This window comes from Spinacia oleracea, chromosome 6 (genome assembly GCF_020520425.1).
Source record: "Spinacia oleracea cultivar Varoflay chromosome 6, BTI_SOV_V1, whole genome shotgun sequence".
NCBI lineage: Eukaryota > Viridiplantae > Streptophyta > Magnoliopsida > Caryophyllales > Amaranthaceae > Spinacia > Spinacia oleracea.
In genome coordinates, this window is record NC_079492.1 from 56,370,021 (window position 1) to 56,393,980 (window position 23,960).

Below are 23,960 nucleotides of genomic sequence, written 5' to 3' on the forward strand. Positions count from 1 at the left end.
AGTATATTTAATGTGTAAATGGTTTGGAATATATATTTAGGTTCATTAGTTAAGAGTTGGAACCGATAACGACCATTTAAGTCAAATTGTTCATATAACTCAATTATTGTTTTAAAATAATGTTTATATTATATTTTACAATATTCATTTCTCTTACTAATTTATTGCGTGTTTTTTTGTTGGATTTGATTATAGGAATTCATGAAAAAACCAAGGGAGCGTTCCTTCACGACTGATGAATAAAAGGTGCTCAAGACAAGTTGGCACGATTTATTACTAATGAATGTCTTTGATTGTTCGCGTTTTTAGCATTATTATGAATCTTATACTGTAGTTTTCTACCTTTTTCCATTAACAATTTAGATACAATATATTTTAACCCGTTGTATGATATTTATTTTGATTTTTTTCAATTATTGAATGGTGTATGGATGAGACAAGGGCATGTTTATTGGTGTATAGGATATACGTTGTGGTTGGATGAGTTTGTTTGGTGTAGGTAAAGGTTTTATAGCTATAACATATTGTGCTAAAGTGGTACGGGCCTGACAATTTTATTTTTTTAAATAATAATAATATTATGTGCTTGGTGTATTTTTTTTTTAAATACCCAAGCACTTGATAGTAGCAGATTTTATTTAAAAATATTGTTAATATCAAGTGCTTGGGTGTTTTGGAAAACCCCAAGCACTTTACAAGTCAAGTGCTTGGGGCTTTCCTAAAAACCCAAGCACTTAACATGTCAAGTGCTTGGAGTTTTCCATAAATCCCAAGTTAAGTGCTTGGGGTTTTTCGTAAACCCCAAGCACTTAACATGTCATGTGCTTGGGGTTTCTGGAACCCCAAGCACTTAACATGTTAAGTGCTTGGGGTGAACCCCAAGCACTTGAAATATTACAAAGTGCTTCACCCTCAAGTGATGGGGGCATAATCACCAGCACTTGATGGCATTTTACCCCAAGCACTTGAGGTTTTTTCTACTAGTGAATTATATCAATAAGGTGCTTGAAAGGTTCAATATGGCAGACTCCAAGAGAGGCTACCTACCCATGTCTCATGGAATAACTCTAAGCAAGACTCAGTGCCCAAAAACACTAGATGAGCGTAGACGAATGAGTGGGATTCCATATGCATCATTGATTGGTTCAATAATGTATGCTATGATATGTACACGCCCGGATGTTGCGTACGCACTTAGTGCTACGAGCAGATACTAGTCAGACCCAGGAGAGGCATATTGGACTACTGCCAAGAATATTATGAAGTACCTGAAAAGGCACAAAGATGATTTCCTGGTCTATGGTGGAGATGATGAATTAATTTTTAAAGGCTACACGGACGCAAGTTTCTAAACCGACAAAGATGATTACAGATCACAGTCTGGGTTTGTCTCCTGCCTCAACGGAGGAGCAGTAAGCTGGAAAAGTGCTAAGCAAGCACCATTGTGGATTCTACAACTGAAGCGGAGTACATTGCTGCACATGAAGCAACAAAGGAAGCTATTTGGCTAAGGAAGTTCATAGGTGAACTTGGTGTAGTCCCCTCCATTAAAGGACCAATAGCTCTGTATTGTGATAATAATGGTGCTATTGACATGCAAAGGAGCCTAGACACCACCAGAGAGTCAAGCATGTACTTCGTAGATTTCACCTTCTACGAGAGTTCGTTGAAAGAAAAGAAGTCGAGATAAGGAAGATTGGAACTGACGACAACATCTCAGATCCATTAACTAAACCTCTACTGCAGGCGAAGCACAACTCGCACACTGAAGCTATGGGAATCAAGCATGTTGGAGAATGGCTTTGTTGTCCTTATTTAATGTTTTAAAGTTTTATAGTTTAATACTTTGTAAAACGTTATTGGTTAAACATTCACATTATTGAATAGAATTCATTTTTCCATTTAATTTGTGGTTTATTAAATGATGAGTCCCTTCAAATTGACGATATATTCGAGATAGACTGTCAGGACCTGACTAAGAAATGTCTATCAAGTGAACTTGAATGTCAAAAGTTGAAAATGGTCCCTGGTCGGAGTTTTCTATAAAGATGGACGCCTAGAAAACGTTAGACGACTAGAATGCAAGATGACTAGTGGTTCTGTTTCTTGAACTATGTGGACATGGCGATGTCGCGATCATTTGCATAGATACTTACTTTGGGAAGACTAGTATCGGACAGACCTATGAAACTTTACTGTAAGAGATGAAAATCTGTCATAAGTAAATTTCATTAAAATTATTAGACACTAATCCTCAATACCTGAGTGATTTGAGATTACTTGTTTAAGAACTGGTTACTTTGACGTTGTCAACCGTCGCACCGTAAAAGGAGGCTATAAAGGCAACGCTTGGGTAATCACCTATCAAACGAAGTCTAATCTCAAGATCGCAAGATTGGGATTGTCCTCCCCTAAATCGGGATGAGATGCTGAAAGTTGTACAAGGCCACTAGGAGAGCTAGAAACTGTAAAATGCATGGCCGTGCTCAGATGAATCATAGGCTATGATTATCTGTTTATTTGATCAGGTGAACTCTGAAACCGAGAAACACCTCTGGACATAATAAGATTGACAACTCTTACCTTATGTTCAAGAGCAAGCATCAAGCGACAAAGGAATTAGGCAATGCACACTTGTCCCTAAGGACAAGTGGGAGACTGAAGGAAATAATGCCCTTGGTCCAAGTACGCATTCAATGCTAAGTCTAATAAATGCGGTTCAGTATTAATTATACAAGTTAATAATCCGGTGAGATCAAGTGAACTGTATGCCTAGCTAGAGGCCGCTTCAGTTCAAGTGGAATTAATGATATTAATCCACAACTTACTCTTGACTGAACCCGTAGGGTCACACAAATAGTACGTGAACAAATCAAGTATTTAAGTGAATTAAATACTCCATTTATGGATATTCGGTTCCAGTGGGAGCTGAAATCGTCAAAAGGAAAATTATGAATACTCCGGAAACGATGATATTGCCGGAAACGGAAATATGGATCGTATCGTAAACATAAATATTATCCAAGTCGTATATGTTACAGGAAACGGAAACATGGTACGTATCGGAAAATATTATCGGAAATGGAAATATTGTCGGAAACGGAAATATTGCCGGAAACGGAAATATTGTCATAACCGGAAATATTATCGAAATCGGAAAATAATTATGGAATCGAAAATATTAAGTATTTGTTCGAAACGGAAATTAATTCCGGAATCGGAAATATTAAATATTGTTCGAATCGGAAATGAATTACGGAATCGGAAAATTAATCGGAAGCGCGTCGTACGAAATAAACATCGGACGAGCTTGCTAGACGAAGGCCCAGCACGAAGCCAGGCCCACGCCTAGCAAGCCCAGCGCGCAAGGCATGAGCAGCAAGCAGCCAAAGGCACGCAAGGCCCAGCGCAAGGCCAGGCCCAACGCGCCGTTGTGTTGCGAGCAAAGACGCGGACTGCGAGCGAGACACGGGTTGCGAGCACTCGTGGGCTGCGAAGCCACTCGTGGGCTTCTCTGCGCGAGCGGGCATGGCCTGCACTCTTGTGTTCCGTGCTCGTGTGTGTGTTGAAGTTCGTACATGCATCGAATCCTTAAGAAATTAGGATTAGATTAAAAAGATTAATTTCCTAAAGTTACTAGTTTTAAGTAAAGTCTAATTCTAATAGATTTAGATTACTTGAATCCTAGTAGACTTCTAATTCCATTATTCCTACCCTATAGATATATGATGGCATTCACAATTTATGAACACATAATTTCAATTATTCACATAGTTTTAAGGATTAAACTAAGATTAATATTGCTTCAAATATTCAAATAAAAATAATACCTTAGGTGCAATTCTATTTAATTAAATCTAAGGCGGATCCGAACGTGTTGTGGACTATCTACGGAGGGACAACATTTGGAGTCCTAAACTTGTTCTTGTTCGGTTCGGGCGCAGCTAGGGAGGGCACGCTACAAAGTGTATGTATCCTAAATTATGCTAATTGTTATGTGGCAATTAATTTGGATTCCTGGCTTTATGGTTTTTCCGCATGATTTATATATGATTTATATGTATCATAACCTAACAGTTAATCCCCCTTCTTTTTATCTTTTACTGATTGTCCTTCATTGATCATCTAAACTCTTCGTGTTAATTTTTTTGCCCTTCTTTTTTATTTTAGTTGTCCTTCATTGATCATCTAAATCCTTCATGTATATTTTTTTTCCTTTTTTCTTTGCAATTTGTTTTTCCTTCATCGCTAATTTTATTTTAAAAAAATATTTATCCTATTATTCACTCCCTCCATCCCAAAATTAAAATCTTGTATTTCAAATCGCGCGTCCCATAATTATTGTCATATTTCCTTATTTGAACTTAAAATACTTCTCATATTACCCTCATTTGAGACCACAAAAAATGCATTGAAAACCTCCCCATGTACTATATTCTATTACCTGTGTACTTGATTTCTTTTTACATGTTCTATATTCTATTTTCTCATCCAAATTAATCATCAATGTACTATATTTCTATCTCTCACACACTATATTCCACTTTTATTAAAATTCGTGTTTTTAATCAAACGGGACTATAATTTTGGGATGGATGGAGTAGTTCATGATTTTTCTTTTACAAATAGTAATGTTATTTTTTCTTCATAAATATTTTGTAATTTTCAAAAATATAATTCTAGTAATGTACTTTTACACTCCACTTTTATAGATTTATAGTTGCATGTTTTTTTTTTTTTTGACAAGCAAGAGAGAAAATATATTATAACCTTAAACTGGTTACAACCTAGACAATGCAACCAGGCAGAGAGACAAGGAAACACTGTCACACACAGCAAGTCTCAACACACTGAGACTGAACAACCCTAGAGCTAACTATAAAGCAAACAACCAGCTCTTATCTAACTCATTACATCTATCTTGACACAGCTGAATAGCTCCATGTTTTACACTATACTTCAAAGATTGAATGACAGTAGCAACAGTTGGCATTGTCCCTTCCCAAACTGAAGTATTCCTAGCTCTCCAAATTGGATAAACCAAGCCTGCAACAGCAACAAAAAAAATCTTTCTTTTAAAAGCACTCTTGCAGTATCTTCTAGTCCAATTCATAACCTAGAGAAAACTTTCCTGGTACAAGACAGACCCAACCAATCTGTAATTTCAGCCAAGCATCCAAGACTGTAGGAGCAGTCAAAGAAAATATGAGTACTGGTCTCTGGGGTAGAACCACAAATATCACATAGATTATCAGTGCTTATGCCATATTGATGAAGTCTACTCTTGGTTTTGTGCCTATCCAACAAAGCTAACCACAAGGAGAACCTATGCTTAGGAACATACAAAATATACCTGGCCCATTGGGTTCTTTCTGATGGAGTGCAAAGCTTGATGTACATACTCTTAATAGAGTATTTAGTATCAGTGAGCCAGCTAGGACCATTAAGCTTTTCAGTACACATCCCTTTGACCTTGAAAATATGCTTCACAGGCCAACTAGCAGCTAGTGATGGTGAGAACAGCCGCCAATTTTTGTTCTTTACATACAGAGCATGTATCCACTTCACCTATAAGTTATCTAGCTTTTGCTCAATTTCCCATGCCAACTTTCCCACAGCTGCTTGGTTCCATAAAGATAAGTTCCTGAACCCTAGACCACCTTGCTCCTTAGAATCACAAAGTTTGTCCCAATTTACACTACCAGGTCTACCATCATCATATACTCCAAACCACAGGTATGATCTACAGATGGAATTGATTTCTTAATGATAGTGTTAGGAAGGAGAAACAATTGACACCAATACACACTTATGCTCATGAGGACTGAGTTCACCAATTGCATTCTCCCAGCAAAAGACAGATGTCTTGAGCTCCAGACTTTAATTCTAGCCACCATCTTCTCCACAAACAAATTGCAATCACCCAGCCGAATTTTCTTGGGGCTAATGGGAACCCCTAGGTATCTGAAGGGGAAATTATCAAGCCAGAAAGACCAGTGATGATGTTTTTGGTGTGAGCTGACAACCCACATCAGTAGATAGAAGATTTACTAGGATTCACCTGTAAACCAGTAGAAGCAGAGAACAGCTTGAGACCCTCCAACATAAGCTGGAAGGAAGTTACATCTCCATGACAGAAGAGCAAGAGGTCATCTGCAAAACATAAGTGGTTGAGATTGACTGTCTTACATCTTGAGTGGTGTTTGAAATTGTGATGAGAGGCAACCAGCTTCATAATTCTTGAAAAGTACTCCATATAGAGAGTGAATAACAGGGGGGAAAGGGGGCCCCCCTGTCTTAAACCTCTTTTAGGTTGAATTAGGGGAGAAGGAACACCATTTATGAGGAGAGAATACTGAGTAGTGGTCAAACAAGTCATAACCAACTGGATAAAGTGATGAGGAAAGCCAAACTCCTTCATAACTTCCTCTATGAAACTCCACTCTACAGTGTCATAGGCCTTCTTGAGGTCTAATTTCATCATGAAACTAGGCTTAGCATTGCCTCTAGTATAGGACTTAATGATATCTTGGCAGATCATCACATTATGCAAGATTGATCTTCCTGCAACAAAGGCACCCTGAGTGGGAGAGATGATATATCTAGTTGCATGTTTCTTGTACTTAAAGGCTTAATTAATTCCTTCATATATAATAGCATATTGCCCCGCCCATAAGCGTTAAGAATGATGTTACTTCTTTTATTAGAATGTTTGTGTGCTATTTGTTCAGTGATAATTATTGTAATAAAGTAAATCTCCTTCAAATTATGAAAAACACGTTTTTTCCATTTTAAATTTAAATTGCGCCAAGTTATTTTTGCAATTTGGACTAGGTGATGAATTTATTGTTTTGAAAATCCAAAATTAAAGTTCCTAAATTCTCCACACAATTTTTATGCCGTTTTTAATATTTCAACTACTTAGCTCTCAACTTTAACCCTCAAAGTAAATATGAGAAATTAGAAAGCAAAATATAATTTTTTTTGGGACCCCCATTTGTAAATTCCTAGATCCACCCCTTATATTAGGCCCTCTCTGAATTGAGGTTAGAGAGAATTTCAAGAGAGGAATCGTTAATTACCAGATGATTTATTTAGGGTAATCTTTCAAAAGATCTAGGTTTGATGTGTTAGTATTATTTACAAGAGTGACTTCATCAAATCAATGTACTATGTACAAGAGAAGATAGGACTTCTCAAAATAATAATGCAAAATTAGTTTTTTTTTAAATTTCTTTTTTGCAAAATATACAAAATTAAAAAAAAGTAAAAAAAAGGGAAAAAAATTAATGTAACTGGAACACGGATTTGTATATGAGCTCCCATGAAAGAAGAGAGAGATTTCGATGGGGCAAAGGAGAGACAAAGAGAGTCTAATGTTTTATGGTGGTGTTGTATTGTTACACTACGGGTAATGTAGTACCTGATCGGCAACAGAAAGTGAATACAACATAATGGAACGAAATTGAATGGTAGATTTTATAAGAGAACTTGTGATATGGCCGGACCTACAAATCTTGAGAATCATTGAATAGACAAATTCTTTGATTCTGTATTGTATTTGACAAATTCTTATCTGTAGACGTTTATTGAATAAACAAATTCTTTGATTCTGTATTGGTATTTGACTAGGTCCTTCAGAATCAACGTAACCTGCTTATGAGGCGAGGATATGCAGATATAAACATTAATTTAATTTGATTTTTCTTGCCGACTAGCTCCTTGGTTTTTAAGGTGACTAGCCCCTTTAATTTTTTTCAGGCTGACTAGCTCCGATGCTTTTTAAGGCTGACTGGTGTGAGGGGGTCGAAAAAGCACGAGGCTAATGCGTGACCTCGTCCTTCGTGGGCGTGACGTTGTCAGATCAAGTGTAATTGGATTTCCTGTGAGTTTACACCCAATCGACTAGTAATATAGGAGTCGCCATTCAGTTTTTAACGACAATGAGAAAAACTGACAAAACCCGGTTATCGTGACATAAAGGGAGTGCCATTATGTTCGACCACGACGACCATAGGTTCCCTTGTGATCCCTGGTGTGGGGATCACTCAACGTACACCCGCAGGGCAAAGATTGAGAGTTCGGGGACTGTAGCTACCGAGAGGAGTGCTCATCGATAATACTCTAGAGGCAGGTTATCCTTACTAGCTCAGCATAAATAATTGAAGGGACATGCGTTAAACTATTAAACTATTCTGAATTGATTTTAGCAAGGGAAATTTGGTAATATTAATCCAAGTTTTGGGCGATTTTCTTTTATTAATCCCACCTACGACATATTTTTTAATAATCCCACATTTACTACCCAACGACTTTTGTTGGGCTTAAGTGATCGATAACCGGTGAAAAAATCAACGAGATGGTGATGCATTGATGATGATGACTGAATATATCGAGAGAGAGTACTGCCACATAGGGACATATTACCGCCTACAACAGGTTTATGACTTGTTAGGCCCAATAAAAGTCGTAGGGTAGTAAAAGTGGGATTATTAAAAAATATGTCGTAGGTGGGCTTAATAAAAGAAAATCGGCCAAAGGTTGCAATATGCAACACAAAATACTAAATCGATCGTGATTATCTTATTTAGATTGATTTAAGGTCCCTAGCATGATAATTCAATTGTCCAAGGTATTATCTTATTAGGCGTGATAGATCAATCAAATTAATAGTTTGACAATTTTATAAAAGGGGTGATGAAAGCGATTAAATCATATGAGGGACACATTACAACGCACCCTTGAGAGGTGCGTTGTGGTTCTCAGAAAACTAACCACTTGGCTTTTCTATTTCTCCTTTTATTAACGAATCTCGGGTTTCCAAGCAATGTTCCAGTATTTAGGCTTAATTCATCAAGCTACAAGGGACAGGATGCGTTCTGTTCGACTTTTGGGTCGATTGCGATAGAACGCTGGATCAATTTCGCAGCGTGAGGCTTAGGCTTAAGGCTAGAGTCAATACTCAGATTATGGAATTGTGTGTTCTTTTCACGTCGGTTTTAGGCTGTATTTATAGGAAAAGAGTGTGTTCAATGATAGATTTTTAAGATACGAATCCAAAAAGAATCCGGAGATAAAACGGCCCCAGGCATTTTTCAGCGCCTAAGGCTGGGCGCCGAAGATTTCGGCGCCCAGATCCAGGCATTAATGGGATCTGGGCCGAGTTCTTTGTCATATTTGGACTCTTAGAACACGGAGCTTTTGAGATTTATCCGAGTCTTTTAGTGCGTTTTAACTTATGACGGAATGCGTCTGGGCCCGTTACGAACTCTAGGTTTGTTAGGAATTTAATTAATACGTAACTCTTATTTTCGAATTATACCAAGAATGCAAATTCTATCTCTTTTAGGATTTATGTTGGAGTGCAACACCTAATTCTGACAGGTTTCTATCTTTTATGACTTTGCCACTTTTAACAACTACCTTTTACGACAGTTACTATTCTTAGCAGGTTTCTATAAATAGCAGCTTTGGCTGAAATGAAAAGGTGATTGAGATCCGTTTTTTTATAGGAGATGCGTTGCCAAGTGGAGATTTATGTTCTCATCATCGAACCTTCCCTTTCGGGAATGGGGACAAAAGTAGGTGTCTACAGTTAGCCCCCACTTTGACTGAGTCTCGAGATGATACGATGGTCAAAGTACTAGACGGAGTGCGTCATACAAGCCATGGTGTATGTGACCTGTTTTGCGAGGGTCTCACAAGCCCCCGAGTGATAACATTTGACTTAAGGGTCATCACTTGAAGTGTTAACACATTCCTCACGCGTCATTGGAATTTGTTAACTGATAGTATAGAAACTCCCTCACTTTGTCATTGGAAGTATCTAAAGATGTTTTCGAAATCAAAGCTATAAAGTGTAACTAGGCCTGGCCAAGCCCAATCACGAGGTAAGACGTTTTTAAAGATTCTCATTTTCAAGGTTAGCTAAACGAGAAAACCCCTTGTTTTTATAGGACGTAAAACGAAGGAAAATCCAGCACATCTCTCTTTTTTGGAAAAACGGAAAACCAATCCTTTGATTTTTGGAAAAGGGAAACCATCCTTTGATTTTTGGAAAAGGGAAACCTGGAAAAAGTTATCGCTGCAGCGACTAAGGACCTGCGCGGTTAGTGCCACAGACCCCGCCCGCTGAAGGTGGGCGAGCCTGTCCGCTGAGGTGGACGCCCTGTCCGATAGAAGTGGACGAATCTATTTTGATGTTTTGAAAATAAGGACCTACGCGGTTTGTGACGTAGACCCCGCCGGCTGAAGATGGCGAGCCTGTCCGCTGAGGGTGGACGCCCCGTCTGATAGAAGTGGACGAATCTGTTTTGATGTTTTTTGAAAATAAGGACCTACGCAGTTTGTGACGTAAACCCCGCCGGCTGAAGATGGCGAGCCTTTTTTTATTTTGAAGATTTTATTTTCTTTTCATTTTCGAAAATTGAGGACCTGCGCGGTTAGTGACGCAGACCCCGCCCGCTGAAGGTGAGCGAACCTGAATTCGTCTTTTCGATTTGGGACTCGCGTGGTACGTGCCGCGATCTTGTCCGATTGAGGTGGGAAAGTCCCTATTTCATTTGTTCTTGTGATTTCTTTTGAGAATTTCTTTTTATTCAGTCTTGTAAGAGCGAATTCTTTCGAGGGATGCTCGGATTTAGTTGCAACCTGAATGTGGGTTGACAACGTGCTTAGACGGACCATTGTCTCGTGGTCATCATCTTTCATGGTTTTGAGCTAGTCTTTACGGCTCAATTTTGCCACTACCTGGGTCCTTGATTAGGGGACTATGTATAAGTATCAACGGCGACCTTTGTCTTGAGGTCGTAATCCGGTTTTATCTTTTGAGATTATCCAAACACGGGACTTCGTACAACGTAGTCTGGGAATATTGTTTTAACTTTGCATACTCTCTTTTGAAATATATATTTTCTTTCGAGCCCCCAAGCACTCGTGCTTGACGTTCATTTCTTGTCAAAGAGGTTCCTTGGGGATACGCATTTTTTAATGTCTTTGTAGTGGTGTGCTACTCTTAACAAAGCCGTGAGGTGCGACTTTCAGTAAAGAAATCGGCAATTTTCGAGTCGAATGGATAAGGAAGGACCCTATAGAAGTCAGGGCTTGTTTTGGGCCTGGGCTCATTTTCGGCGCCCAAGCCTTGGCGTTAGAAATAATTCACGCCCAAGTGGGGCGTTGAAAATATTGTTTGGGCTGGTCTTTTGATGACAGTTGGCCTCTTGTTCGTTCGTTTATTTCCACTAGTGGAAAAAGGGTCATTTGCATCGCACTTTTAAGCACATTTGCGTCGCACATCGTGCGTGGCAAAAGCTCTCGACGCAAATGACTAAAAGTCATTTGCGTCGCACATTTGTGCGACGCAAATGAACCTTATTTGCGTCGCACATTTAGCTAATGTGCGACGCAAATAACTTTTCAGGCATGGTGCTGAAAAGTCATTTGCAACGCACATTAGCTAAATGTGCGACGCAAATAAGGTTCATTTGCAACGCACATTTAGCTAATGTGCGTTGCAAATGACTTTTCAGCACCATGCCTGAAAAGTTATTTGCGTCGCACATTAGCTAAATGTGCGACGCAAATAGCTTTTTAGGCATGGTGCTGAAAAGTCATTTGCAACGCACATTAGCTAAATGTGCGTTGCAAATGACAATTTTAGCGCCAAAAAATTAAGTCATTTGCCTCGCACATTGAGCTAACGTGCGTTGCAAATGACTTATTTTTTTTAAAAAAATATTCGTTTTTTAATATTTTAGTTGGAAATTCCGACATGATCGTCTTTGAAATTAGACGCTTCATTCCCAATACCGGGAATACATTTATAATTAATACCTGTCACTAAAGTTTACAACGTAATTAACGTTCCCAATAAAAGGCAATTAAATTCGTCATAGATCGATCAACCAACATGTTACAACAAACATAAAATTATTACAACAAAGGTACGTAGCTAGCTAGAGATCAAGTTCATATTACAAATTAAGCTAAAAATTCGACATTGTTCATGAAGTAATCTGCCCAAAAATCTTTCACCTCATTAATCTCCTCCGGTGAATAGGGCAATGTTCTTGAAAAATCCTAAAAAAGTGTAAATAATTCAATTTATCAACGATTGATCAATATAATAGTTTTGTGTACTTCAATTTATTATATAAAGTACGTAGTTTATGAGAACATACCTTAGTAAGATCTTGACTATTACCATGATTCATTATTATGTCGTACATAAAACGCATGACGTAGTAGCCACAATCTAGTGATCCCGGTTGTTGAGCACACTAAATGCATTAAAATAAATAACACAAGTAAAATTTCTATCACATTGTATGTTATAATTTTGAAAAACTTATTTCTTAGGTAAATAATAAACTAATTATATATATATATACCTGTGCTGGAATCCATGTTAATTTAGTTCCCTTAGATTGTCCACCTAGTCTCTTGTAACTCCGAAAAGCACTACACATTCGATAAAATATGCAATTATATATACTTTGTTTACACATGTAAATGCAAAGAATATTTTACATGTAAGTGCAATTATATACTTTATTTACACATGTAAATACAATTATATACGTAGTAGTCACATTTAAGGCTAATTGGGTCGTTCTAGGTCATTTTTAGGCAAAAATGATGTTTTCGAACCCAACTTTGAACCAAAGAACCTAAGGAATGTTTTCAAACTTATTACACGTCTCATATGCATAGTTATAACTTTCTAAGGCCCTTTACAATCTATTATTTCACATTTAAGGCTATTTGGGTCGTCCTAGGTCATTTTTAGGCAAAAATGATGTTTTCGAACCCAACTTTGAACCAAAGAACCTAAGGAATGTTTTCAAACTTATTACACGTCTCATATGCATAGTTATAACTTTCTAAGTCCCTTTACAATCTATTATTTCACATTTAAGGCTAATTGGGTCGTCCTAGGTCATTTTTAGGCAAAAATGATGTTTTCGAACCCAACTTTGAACCAAAGAACCTAAGGAATGTTTTCAAACTTATTACACGTCTCATATGCATAGTTATAACTTTCTAAGGCCCTTTACAATCTATTATTTCACATTTAAGGCTATTTGGGTCGTCCTAGGTCATTTTTAGGCAAAAATGATGTTTTCGAACCCAACTTTGAACCAAAGAACCTAAGGAATGTTTTCAAACTTATTACACGTCTCATATGCATAGTTATAACTTTCTAAGTCCCTTTACAATCTATTATTTCACATTTAAGGCTAATTGGGTCGTCCTAGGTCATTTTTAGGCAAAAATGATGTTTTCGAACCCAACTTTGAACCAAAGAACCTAAGGAATGTTTTCAAACTTATTACACGTCTCATATGCATAGTTATAACTTTCTAAGGCCCTTTACAATCTATTATTTCACATTTAAGGCTATTTGGGTCGTCCTAGGTCATTTTTAGGCAAAAATGATGTTTTCGAACCCAACTTTGAACCAAAGAACCTAAGGAATGTTTTCAAACTTATTACACGTCTCATATGCATAGTTATAACTTTCTAAGTCCCTTTACAATCTATTATTTCACATTTAAGGCTATTTGGGTCGTCCTAGGTCATTTTTAGGCAAAAATGATGTTTTCGAACCCAACTTTGAACCAAAGAACCTAAGGAATGTTTTCAAACTTATTACACGTCTCATATGCATAGTTATAACTTTCTAAGTCCCTTTACAATCTATTATTTCACATTTAAGGCTATTTGGGTCGTCCTAGGTCATTTTTAGGCAAAAATGATGTTTTCGAACCCAACTTTGAACTAAAGAACCTAAGGCAAAAATTTTGGCAAAAATGGCATTTTCATATGCATACTTTACTTACTTGTTTAGTGGCTCCTTAATCATCAAATTTCTCTTCTTCTGTTGAGAATCAAATATGTAGACCTCACGTTTAGACAAGCAAAGAACTAAAAGCATCCAGTGACTCCTACATACAAACAATAAACGTATGTAGTTAGAAAAAAAAAAGTTAAATTTATAACAATCAATTAAAAACGAAGTTCAAAGTAATTTTCATACTTTTCGTAGTATGGACATAAGATGAATGTCTTAGAACTAAGTGCACTCATGGACCTCGTGATGTACAATAGAATTCGATCTGCATCGGACTTTAACATGGTGGCCGAGATCATCTCCGGGCACATGAATCCAATACTATTGGGGTGACAATCATCGTGAAAACACAACTCACTCAAAGCCCTATAATATAGAGTGTAAGAACGTTAAGACAATCATAAAAATCAAATTTAGGGGCAAAATATGAATTTAGGTAACTCACGTAGCAAAAACTTGTATTATTGATATATTGAGCCATGCTCCCGAGAGAAGTTGATCGGTGTCTTCAACGGTGACACTAATTTCAAAGTCCTTTTCCATATTGAATGTCCTTTTAGTGCAATGTACCTTAACGTGCTCCCCTTCTTTTAATCCCAACATCATAGTTTTCATCACATTGCACTTACCACTCAAATTTTGCACTTTATAATTTTCAAGGAAATAGGTTTTTGATTTAGTGTTGGACGCTTTTGTTCCACTTCCCCCAACCACTATCTCTTTCCCTTTGTTCCCTTTCCCTTTAGGCTCTTTACTTGTAGGCTTGTTTACCTGAGGTATGATTTTCAAATAACGATATACATATTAGTGAGCATACATGGTATAATAGTTCTACTTCAAATTATCATGCATATGTTAGTTACCTCCTCATTCGTAAGCGACACCAAATGTTTTGGCCACTGAGTGAAGGTACCATGAGCTTGAGCAAGTTTCTTAATATATTGAGAAGGCACGGGGACGGGAGCTTCTTTGTACGCGGGCTCAAAATCATCAACGCTCACTTTCACGTTATCGGACGTGACGTCGTTGTGGTGATCAAGGAGCAACTCTGGACATATGGTACCATAGGCAACAAAGACTTTCTCCGAGCCTATGTTCAGGTATAGATGGCACGGGACAGGTTCCTTATTATTTATTTTGAACAATAACGCAAATACAATGTAACATGTTAGAAAAGTTCAATAGAATTAACTAGAAACAAAGTACTTGAAAAACACAAATTATCATACCGTAATGTCGGCAAATGGATCTAAACCCCCGGAACGACAACTACTATGAACATTTGCGTCTATCCTCATATGGCTTGGTATTTGGACACCAAGTTCTTTAGCAAATGTGATAAATTTCTCCATGACCATGGCATCCATCTTGGAGTTCATCTCTTGTATTGTCTCATCTTTGACCCTTTTGGTCACTCTTGCTTCCATTTCCTCCATCTCCGCATCTCCATACCGTCGAAAGCTACGCCGCTCTCCGGTCCCCCACACAGCTTTGATGCCTACTCCACCACCAAATGTTAGTGGTCTCCCTTCTTTAGTCTTACCAAGTGCACGAGATAAGACATCATCTCGTGCACTTTTGGGAACAAATTCCCCTTCATCTTGTTTCCTTTTCCATTCATCCTACATGAAATCAAATGGTTTTGAGAAAAGTTCAACACTTGGTTTCATATTTAAGAACATATATGAAATTAGAGGAATCACAACATTACGCAAAATTGTTAAATGAACTTACAATATTTTCTTTGACCTTTTGTGTGCCCTCATCCGGCAAGTAAGGATTTCCTTTCTCATCTGGTTTCGATCTTGCAAGAAGCCATAAACATGTCCTACTCGGCAAACTTGAAGAAATTGTAGACGCAGAGGAACCTTCAGATGACGAAGAAACTGAGGGAATGTACCCTTTTCTCTGCCATTCACTTGTCATTTCAGCATATGATTTCTGTCCCATATGATGAGGATATATGTTGAAAGATTGACTTTGTCTTGCTTTCTCACTTATTTCCTAATTTTAGGGGGGTAAAAGAAATTATTACAACAAAATAAAACTTAGATTATAACAAGACTTTAAATAAGAATAATTTTTATACCTCAGCTTCTTCGGAGGTACGTATCTTCACAAATTCCTTCCATATATCCTTAGTTATATAACTATACAAATCATATGGCATCTTTTCATCTTTTGGCCTTTTCCTTGTACCCCGAATCCAACCAGTCGCCAATCTTGATTTGAATTCCCTCCAACGCTTATCACAACTCTTTAAGACAACTTCTTTCTTAGTTTCATCTGTGATATGAAATTCTCTCTAAATGAAAGAAAAAGAAAAGGAACAAGAAAGTCTTTTAGCACATGAAAAAGACACGTAGATATGTACAACTGAATTTCCAAAATAAAACCGGTTACCTTGACGTCTTCCCACAAAGTGTCTTTTATTCCTTGTGAAACATCTTCCCAGGTTCTGATCAATATTGAAACCTTTGCGCGACTTATCTCGCCAATGTGATTCTTGTAATCCGTTGCCCATTTCCCTGTGGGTCGGTCCAAGTGATCCCATTCAATTTTTCTTGGAACCCCGGGCATGGATTTTATTCCTTTTGTAGGGCCTCTTGGCTTCTTTTTTTGCTTTTGGGGCACTTGATTTGGTGATTTGTTAGAAGGACCTGAATTTGCGTGTTGATCTTCATCCATGCCTGACGCTACTGCATTGGAAAATCATTAAAATTACATACCTTCAAAAGCAGGATTTTAAAATAAAAATAAAGTTCTGATCAGTTCTGTGCACTGATCTGCACAGCTCAGATCAGAACTGTGCAGATCAGTGCACAGAACTGGTCAGAACTGATCAGTTCTGTGCACTGATCTGCACAGCTTTGAACTGATCAGTTCTGTCCACAAACCCACCCAGTTCTGTGCACTGGTCAGAACTGATCAGTTCTGTCCACAAACCCACCCAAAAACAGACTGTTCTTTAAAGATTAAGCAACAAAGAAAGCACAACCAAGCTCCTGAAATGACGTTTTCGAACCCAACTTTGAACCAAAGAACCTAAGGAATGTTTTCAAACTTATTACATGTCTCATATGCATAGTTATAACTTTCTAAGCCTCGTAATAATCTATTATTCCACATTTAAGGGTAATTGGGTCGTTATAGTACATATTTAGGCAAAAATGACATTTTCGAACCCAACTTTGAACCAAAGAACCTAAGGAATGTTTTCAAACTTATTACATGTCTCATATGCATAGTTATAACTTTCTAAGCCTCGTACTAATCTATTATTCCACATTTAAGGGTAATTGGGTCGTTATAGTACATATTTAGGCAAAAATGACATTTTCGAACCCAACTTTGAACCAAAGAACCTAAGGAATGTTTTCAAACTTATTACATGTCTCATATGCATAGTTATAACTTTCTAAGCCTCGTAATAATCTATTATTCCACATTTAAGGGTAATTGGGTCGTTATAGTACATATTTAGGCAAAAATGACGTTTTCGAACCCAACTTTGAACCAAAGAACCTAAGGAATGTTTTCAAACTTATTACATGTCTCATATGCATAGTTATAACTTTCTAAGCCTCGTAATAATCTATTATTCCACATTTAAGGGTAATTGGGTCGTTATAGTACATATTTAGGCAAAAATGACATTTTCGAACCCAACTTTGAACCAAAGAACCTAAGGAATGTTTTCAAACTTATTACATGTCTCATATGCATAGTTATAACTTTCTAAGCCTCGTACTAATCTATTATTCCACATTTAAGGGTAATTGGGTCGTTATAGTACATATTTAGGCAAAAATGACATTTTCGAACCCAACTTTTAACCAAAGAACCTAAGGAATGTTTTCAAACTTATTACATGTCTCATATGCATAGTTATAACTTTCTAAGCCTCGTAATAATCTATTATTCCACATTTAAGGGTAATTGGGTCGTTATAGTACATATTTAGGCAAAAATGACGTTTTCGAACCCAACTTTGAACCAAAGAACCTAAGGAATGTTTTCAAACTTATTACATGTCTCATATGCATAGTTATAACTTTCTAAGCCTCGTAATAATCTATTATTCCACATTTAAGGGTAATTGGGTCGTTATAGTACATATTTAGGCAAAAATGACATTTTCGAACCCAACTTTGAACCAAAGAACCTAAGGAATGTTTTCAAACTTATTACATGTCTCATATGCATAGTTATAACTTTCTAAGCCTCGTACTAATCTATTATTCCACATTTAAGGGTAATTGGGTCGTTATAGTACATATTTAGGCAAAAATGACATTTTCGAACCCAACTTTGAACCAAAGAACCTAAGGAATGTTTTCAAACTTATTACATGTCTCATATGCATAGTTATAACTTTCTAAGCCTCGTAATAATCTATTATTCCACATTTAAGGGTAATTGGGTCGTTATAGTACATATTTAGGCAAAAATGACATTTTCGAACCCAACTTTGAACCAAAGAACCTAAGGAATGTTTTCAAACTTATTACATGTCTCATATGCATAGTTATAACTTTCTAAGCCTCGTAATAATCTATTATTCCACATTTAAGGGTAATTGGGTCGTTATAGTACATATTTAGGCAAAAATGACATTTTCGAACCCAACTTTTAACTAATCTACAAATTAACTTGGTGAAAAAATAGTTGCCAAAATAGTACCTATCTCACTATTTCTCTTTTTCAACATAAAATCCTTCATCATGATCTCGGCGTGTATAACTCATGTCAACATCGTCAATCATTTGAGGGATATGCCAGGAGGAAGGTGGAATCTCATTAAACTGCTCATCATACTCTTCTTCATCATCTACATCCTCAACGCCAAGTATTCTTCTTTTGCCTTCCAGAACAACTGACCAACTACGATCGGCAGGGTCAACCATGTAAAAGATTTGTTTTGCCTGTGATGCTAATATGAAAGGATCTGCAAGATGCCCAACTCGACTAAAGTTTACAAGTGTCAGGTACCCATGTTCATCCTTTTTGACACCGCGACTAATATCAACCCACTTGCACCGGAATAGAGGAATCTTAAAATACTTATATTCCAACTCTAATATTTCTTCAATGACTCCATAGTAAGAGTTCGTCTTATCTACAAGTGTTCTATCTTTTACACTAGCATACTCTGAAGACAAACATATTGCCGTAACACCACTATTTTGCATCGTCGTTTTGTCATCTTGTCGCTTCGTGTAAAAAGAATAGCCATTGATGTCGTACCCCTCATAAGATATGACTTGACATTTAGGACCATATGCCAACCATCTCACCATGTCAGATACCTCATTAGGCGTGTCGGAAAATTGATCCATCACTCGACGCTTGAACCATGTGAGGAATGAACGATTATGCTCTTTTATCAGTTGAGGACCATTTTTTGAAGGATATTGCTCTCTAAGAAAGTTCATGTGCTCAGCCACGTATGGATGGACTTCACTAAGACTTTGCACCACAAACAGCTCAACCTTACACATCATTTCAGAACTGATTGATATCCTTTTCTTGCCAATTGTACCTTGACCCCCAAGTCTCCCATCATGTCTAGACTTTGGTACTCCGACTTCTTTCAAACGTGCCATATATTGAGAAACCCATGCAGCAACTTCCTCCGCGACGGTTCGTTGGACAATACTAGCTTCAGGTTTGGCCGGATTCATCACTCTATTTTTCAAGGTACCCATTTCCCGTTCAAAGGGATACATGTACCTCATACAAACTGGCCCACAAAGCTTAATTTCACGAACAAGATGAATAATCAAATGAGGCATCATGTCAAAGAATGATGGCGGAAAATACTTTTCAAACCGACACATGGTCTCAAGTACATCAGCCTGCAAATCATCCAGTATTGTTGGATTGATCACCTTGCTACAAATTGTGTTGAAAAAGAAACACAATCTTGTAATGGTATACCTCACTTGTGGCGGCAATATCCCTCGAATTGCAACCGGCAGCAATTGTTGCATCAACACGTGACAATCATGAGATTTCATTCCAACTAATTTCAAGTCAGACATGGACACAAGTCTACGAAAATTTGAAGAGTAACCGGCAGGGACCTTTAAGCCATGCAAAGACTCACAAAAGCTAACTTTCTCCTTTTTAGACAAGGTGAAACAAGCTGGGGGAAGGTACCAGCGTTTTCCCCTTTCTTGAGGTGCCAACTCGGAGCGACCCATAGCAGCCATATCTTGTCTAACTTTAGGCCCATCCTTCGTTTTCCCTTGCATATTCAACAATGTCCCAACAATGGCATCACAAACATTTTTCTCAATATGCATTACATCCAAACAATGCCTAACTTCCAAATCTCTCCAATATGGGAGATCCCAAAAGATAGACCTCTTCTTGTAACCACCACTTGGCTGACCTTTATAAGGCTTACCAAACTCTGTCTCAATGTCTTTAACCCGTTCATAAACCTCACACGCACATAAGGGGGCAGGAGCTTCTCTCATCTCCAATTCTCCATTAAAAGCTTCCTTCTCTTTTCGAAATGGATGATCTTCAGGAAGATACATCCGGTAATCCATGTACACATCTTTCCCACAAAATTTTAGGCGCCTCGAGACCAAATCATCATGACAAACTGGACATGCCTTCTTTCCCTTTACAGAATACCCTGACAAATTTCCATAAGCCGGGAAATCATTTATCGTACAAAAAATCATGGCACGTAAAGTGAAATTGGTTTTGGTGTATGCATCAAACATCAACACCCCTTCATCCCACAACAATTTCAAATCTTCAATGAGTGGCTCTAGATACACATCTATGTCATTTCCGGGTTGTTTAGGCCCAGAGATTAAGAGCGACAACATGATGTATCTACGCTTCATGCATAACCAAGGAGGCAAATTGTATATGGTGAGAAGAACCGGCCAAGTGCTATATTGGGTACTAAGTGTCCCAAATGGGTTCATTCCATCCGTGCAAAGACCAAGCCTGAGATTCCGAACTTCTTCCCTAAAGACCTTGTACTTTCGATCAATGTTCCTCCATTGTGGAGAATCAGCAGGATGCCTCATTAACCCATCTTTCTTCCTCCCCTCGGCATGCCACCTCAAGAGTTTTGCAGTTTTCTCTTCTGAGAAAAGGCGCTTAAATCTTGGTATAATTGGAAGATACCAAAGCACCTTAGCCGGAGAAGGTTTCTTCTTAGTTGATGTTGCATCATTCTCCACGATCTTGTAACGGGACAATCCGCATCTTGGACACTCATGCAGATTTGCATACTGCTTTCGATACAACACGCAATCATTTGGACACGCGTGTATCTTCTCATAATCCATACCCAAAGGACACATAAGCTTCTGGGCCTCATAGTTAGACCTTGGAAGTTTGTTTCCTTCAGGAAGATTACCAGACGTGGCCTCCAAAAACTGTGAAAAACTCTTGTTGGTCCAACCGTTTTCCACCTTTAAGTTGAAATATTCGATGACGGCACCAAGTACAGTTTGTGTAGAACCAGGATATAATGGTGTTGCGGAAGCTTTGATTATACTATCATACATATGGGGACGCTCAACGAAATGATGGTCTTCCACATCATGCATCATATCATCTATCCTATCTTTCTCCTCTTCTTCCTCACTTTCAACACCAATATCATCCTCAATTTCATTATCATCACCATTATCACAATGATTATGCTGACTCGAGCTCGGCATACTAGAACTTGCCCCATGATCTATGCTCTCACCATGCCATGTCCACGTCGTGTAGTTACCCTTAAAACCGCGACGAACTATGTGATCAACAATATCATCAATATCCCGATACCCCCTTGAATTATTGCAATCACAACAAGGACACAGAATTAAACTTGATTCATGTTCTGATTGATGTTTCAAGGCAACCTTAATGAACTCTTGAATCCCTTGTAAGAACCTTGTAGAAAATCGTTTACTACCATACATCCAACTCCGATCCATTTTCAACCACTAAAGATAAAACAATATGACCAAATTTTGTCAAAGGTTAGAATATAAACTAGGCTATTCATATCATTATAAATCCATGGCTTCCAACAAAACCTACCATAACTAATAACAAGTTCCCATAGTACAATTCATTTCACATCACAAATTCACAAACCCGAATTTTGTAGCAAACCCAAAACATCATTTCATAACCTACACAAACCATCTCATAAACCTAAACAAACCCAAAAATTCATTTCATAACCTTAATTCAACAAAACCTAATTGTAATAAACAAATAATTTCAACAAAACCAACTATTACAATTCACCAAAAACTACAATTAAAATTCAACAAAACCTAAATCTTAAATGTGCACAATTAAAATTCAATTAAATAATATCCACAATTAAAATTCAATCTTAAAATTCAACTAAAATGTACCATTAAAATTCAAACATAATATCCACAATTATAATTAAAATGCACAATTAAAATTCAATTAAATAATATCCACAAAATAAAATTTAAATGTACCTAATTAATCGATGGAGCAATTGAAGAGAGGAGGGCCAGCGGCGTGGCAGCCGACGGCGTTAGCAAGCAGCGGCGACAGTGACCTGTGAAGAGGCCGGGGGTTGAACGACGATCAGGGGGCGGCGACGAGCAGGAAGTTGGAGGACAATGAGCTGTGCGAAGAGGAGGTTGACGCGGCAGGAAGACGAACAGCAGGTCGAGGAAGACGGAGGTTGACGGCGGAGGACGAGGTTGACGGCGGAGGACGAGGAAGGCCGAGGAAGTTGGAGGAAGGAATTGAAGCAGTGAGGGGTGAAGCTTTTGCAATTGGGTTTCAATTTAGGTCGCGCGCTGTGGAATATCGCATTTTAGAAAAAATACAAAACATCATTTGCGTCGCAGAATTACTAAACTGCGACGCAAATGACTCTAGGATGCCCCCCAGAGTCATTTGCGTCGCAGATTAGTAAATCTGCGACGCACTTGATTGAGTTAATTGCGTCGCAGTTTTACTAATCTGCGACGCAAATGACTCTGGGGGGCATCCTAGAGTCATTTGCGTCGCAGTTTAACAAAGCTGCGACGCAAATGACTAAATTTTATGCTAAAAATTGTCATTTGCGTCACATGTTTAGAATGGCGTGGCAAATGCGGGGATGCAAATAAGCCTTTTTCCACTAGTGTTCACTTGGAAATTCTACGTATTCTCATTTTTGGAACGTAGAATTTTATTAGAGATCACAATGAGTTGAGTGATCGTGATGATTTCTCGAGAAGCCGTAGCCGATTGGTGGACTACGGCGTTTGTCGCTTTGGGGCCAATATTTAAAGGAACTGTCGCTCTTAAGGCGTACCGTTGTTGCAATAGTTGGGCGAGTCTATACGGCCCGAGGAACATACCTTGAGGCGTAAGACTTTAATCGCGTATATATTTTTTTATTTTGCTACGGTCGTTTCGTAGCTTGGAGCCCCCAAGTATGCATGTTGGGATGCTTCCTTTTGACGTACGATTTTTGTAGGTTCTTTCGAGAAAGATGCCTTGGGGTCCCGCTCGTGTAGGTGCGAGCTATCCCTTCCGTGGTAGGTAATATTTTGCTACCTTTAATCCTTAATGTAGAAGTCGTGTGGCTTGCATTTTGAATTTGGGCGATAAGTAGTCTTTGCCTCATGCTCTTGGTCGTGCCCACTTTAGTGCAATATGCCTTACTCTTTTTTGTTTTAGACTTGTACCATGGGATGGTTGAACTTATGGTGCGACGTAGGCTTGTGTGGCCTAACAGCGTGTCTTGGAACATTCCTCCAGGTGTTGGGATATCATTATTATTCTTTGCATTGGAGTACTTCATCACGCCTCGTTCAGGTGCTCGAACAAGTATAGCACCTTCTGCGTGGGTGTGCATGGCTTATTACTTCGTTCGATGCGAGGATTCATAGATGTTTCTTTCTTTTTTTTATCCTTGATTTTTCTTTCGCTTTTGCTTTGGAACGACGTAGACTGTGTAACGGGCGCTTGTAGGGCGAGCGTTATGTGCAGTAGTTTGATCGGAGTTTTGGTGACTCGCGATTTTCAGTTACCCTTGTTAGTGGGGTGACTTTATATATTCTAAGTAGCGCTTAGAATTTGGGAGGGCTTGTAGCCGTTC

General features: G+C 38.1%; 1 protein-coding gene across 1 annotated transcript; it reads right to left on the minus strand.

The window, feature by feature from the left end:
* Nucleotides 1–11,961: 11,961 nt before the first annotated feature.
* LOC130464110 (ubiquitin-like-specific protease 1) lies at nucleotides 11,962–14,604 on the minus strand. The gene is made up of 6 exons (XM_056833517.1): nucleotides 14,298–14,604; nucleotides 14,039–14,218; nucleotides 13,842–13,946; nucleotides 12,390–12,459; nucleotides 12,180–12,278; nucleotides 11,962–12,078 (listed from the first exon to the last, which is right to left on the minus strand). Exons 1-6 carry the CDS (start codon nucleotides 14,465–14,467, stop codon nucleotides 11,980–11,982), a joined length of 723 nt encoding a protein of 240 aa, XP_056689495.1. The 5' UTR covers nucleotides 14,468–14,604; the 3' UTR covers nucleotides 11,962–11,979.
* Between the last annotated feature and the right edge of the window lie 9,356 nt (nucleotides 14,605–23,960).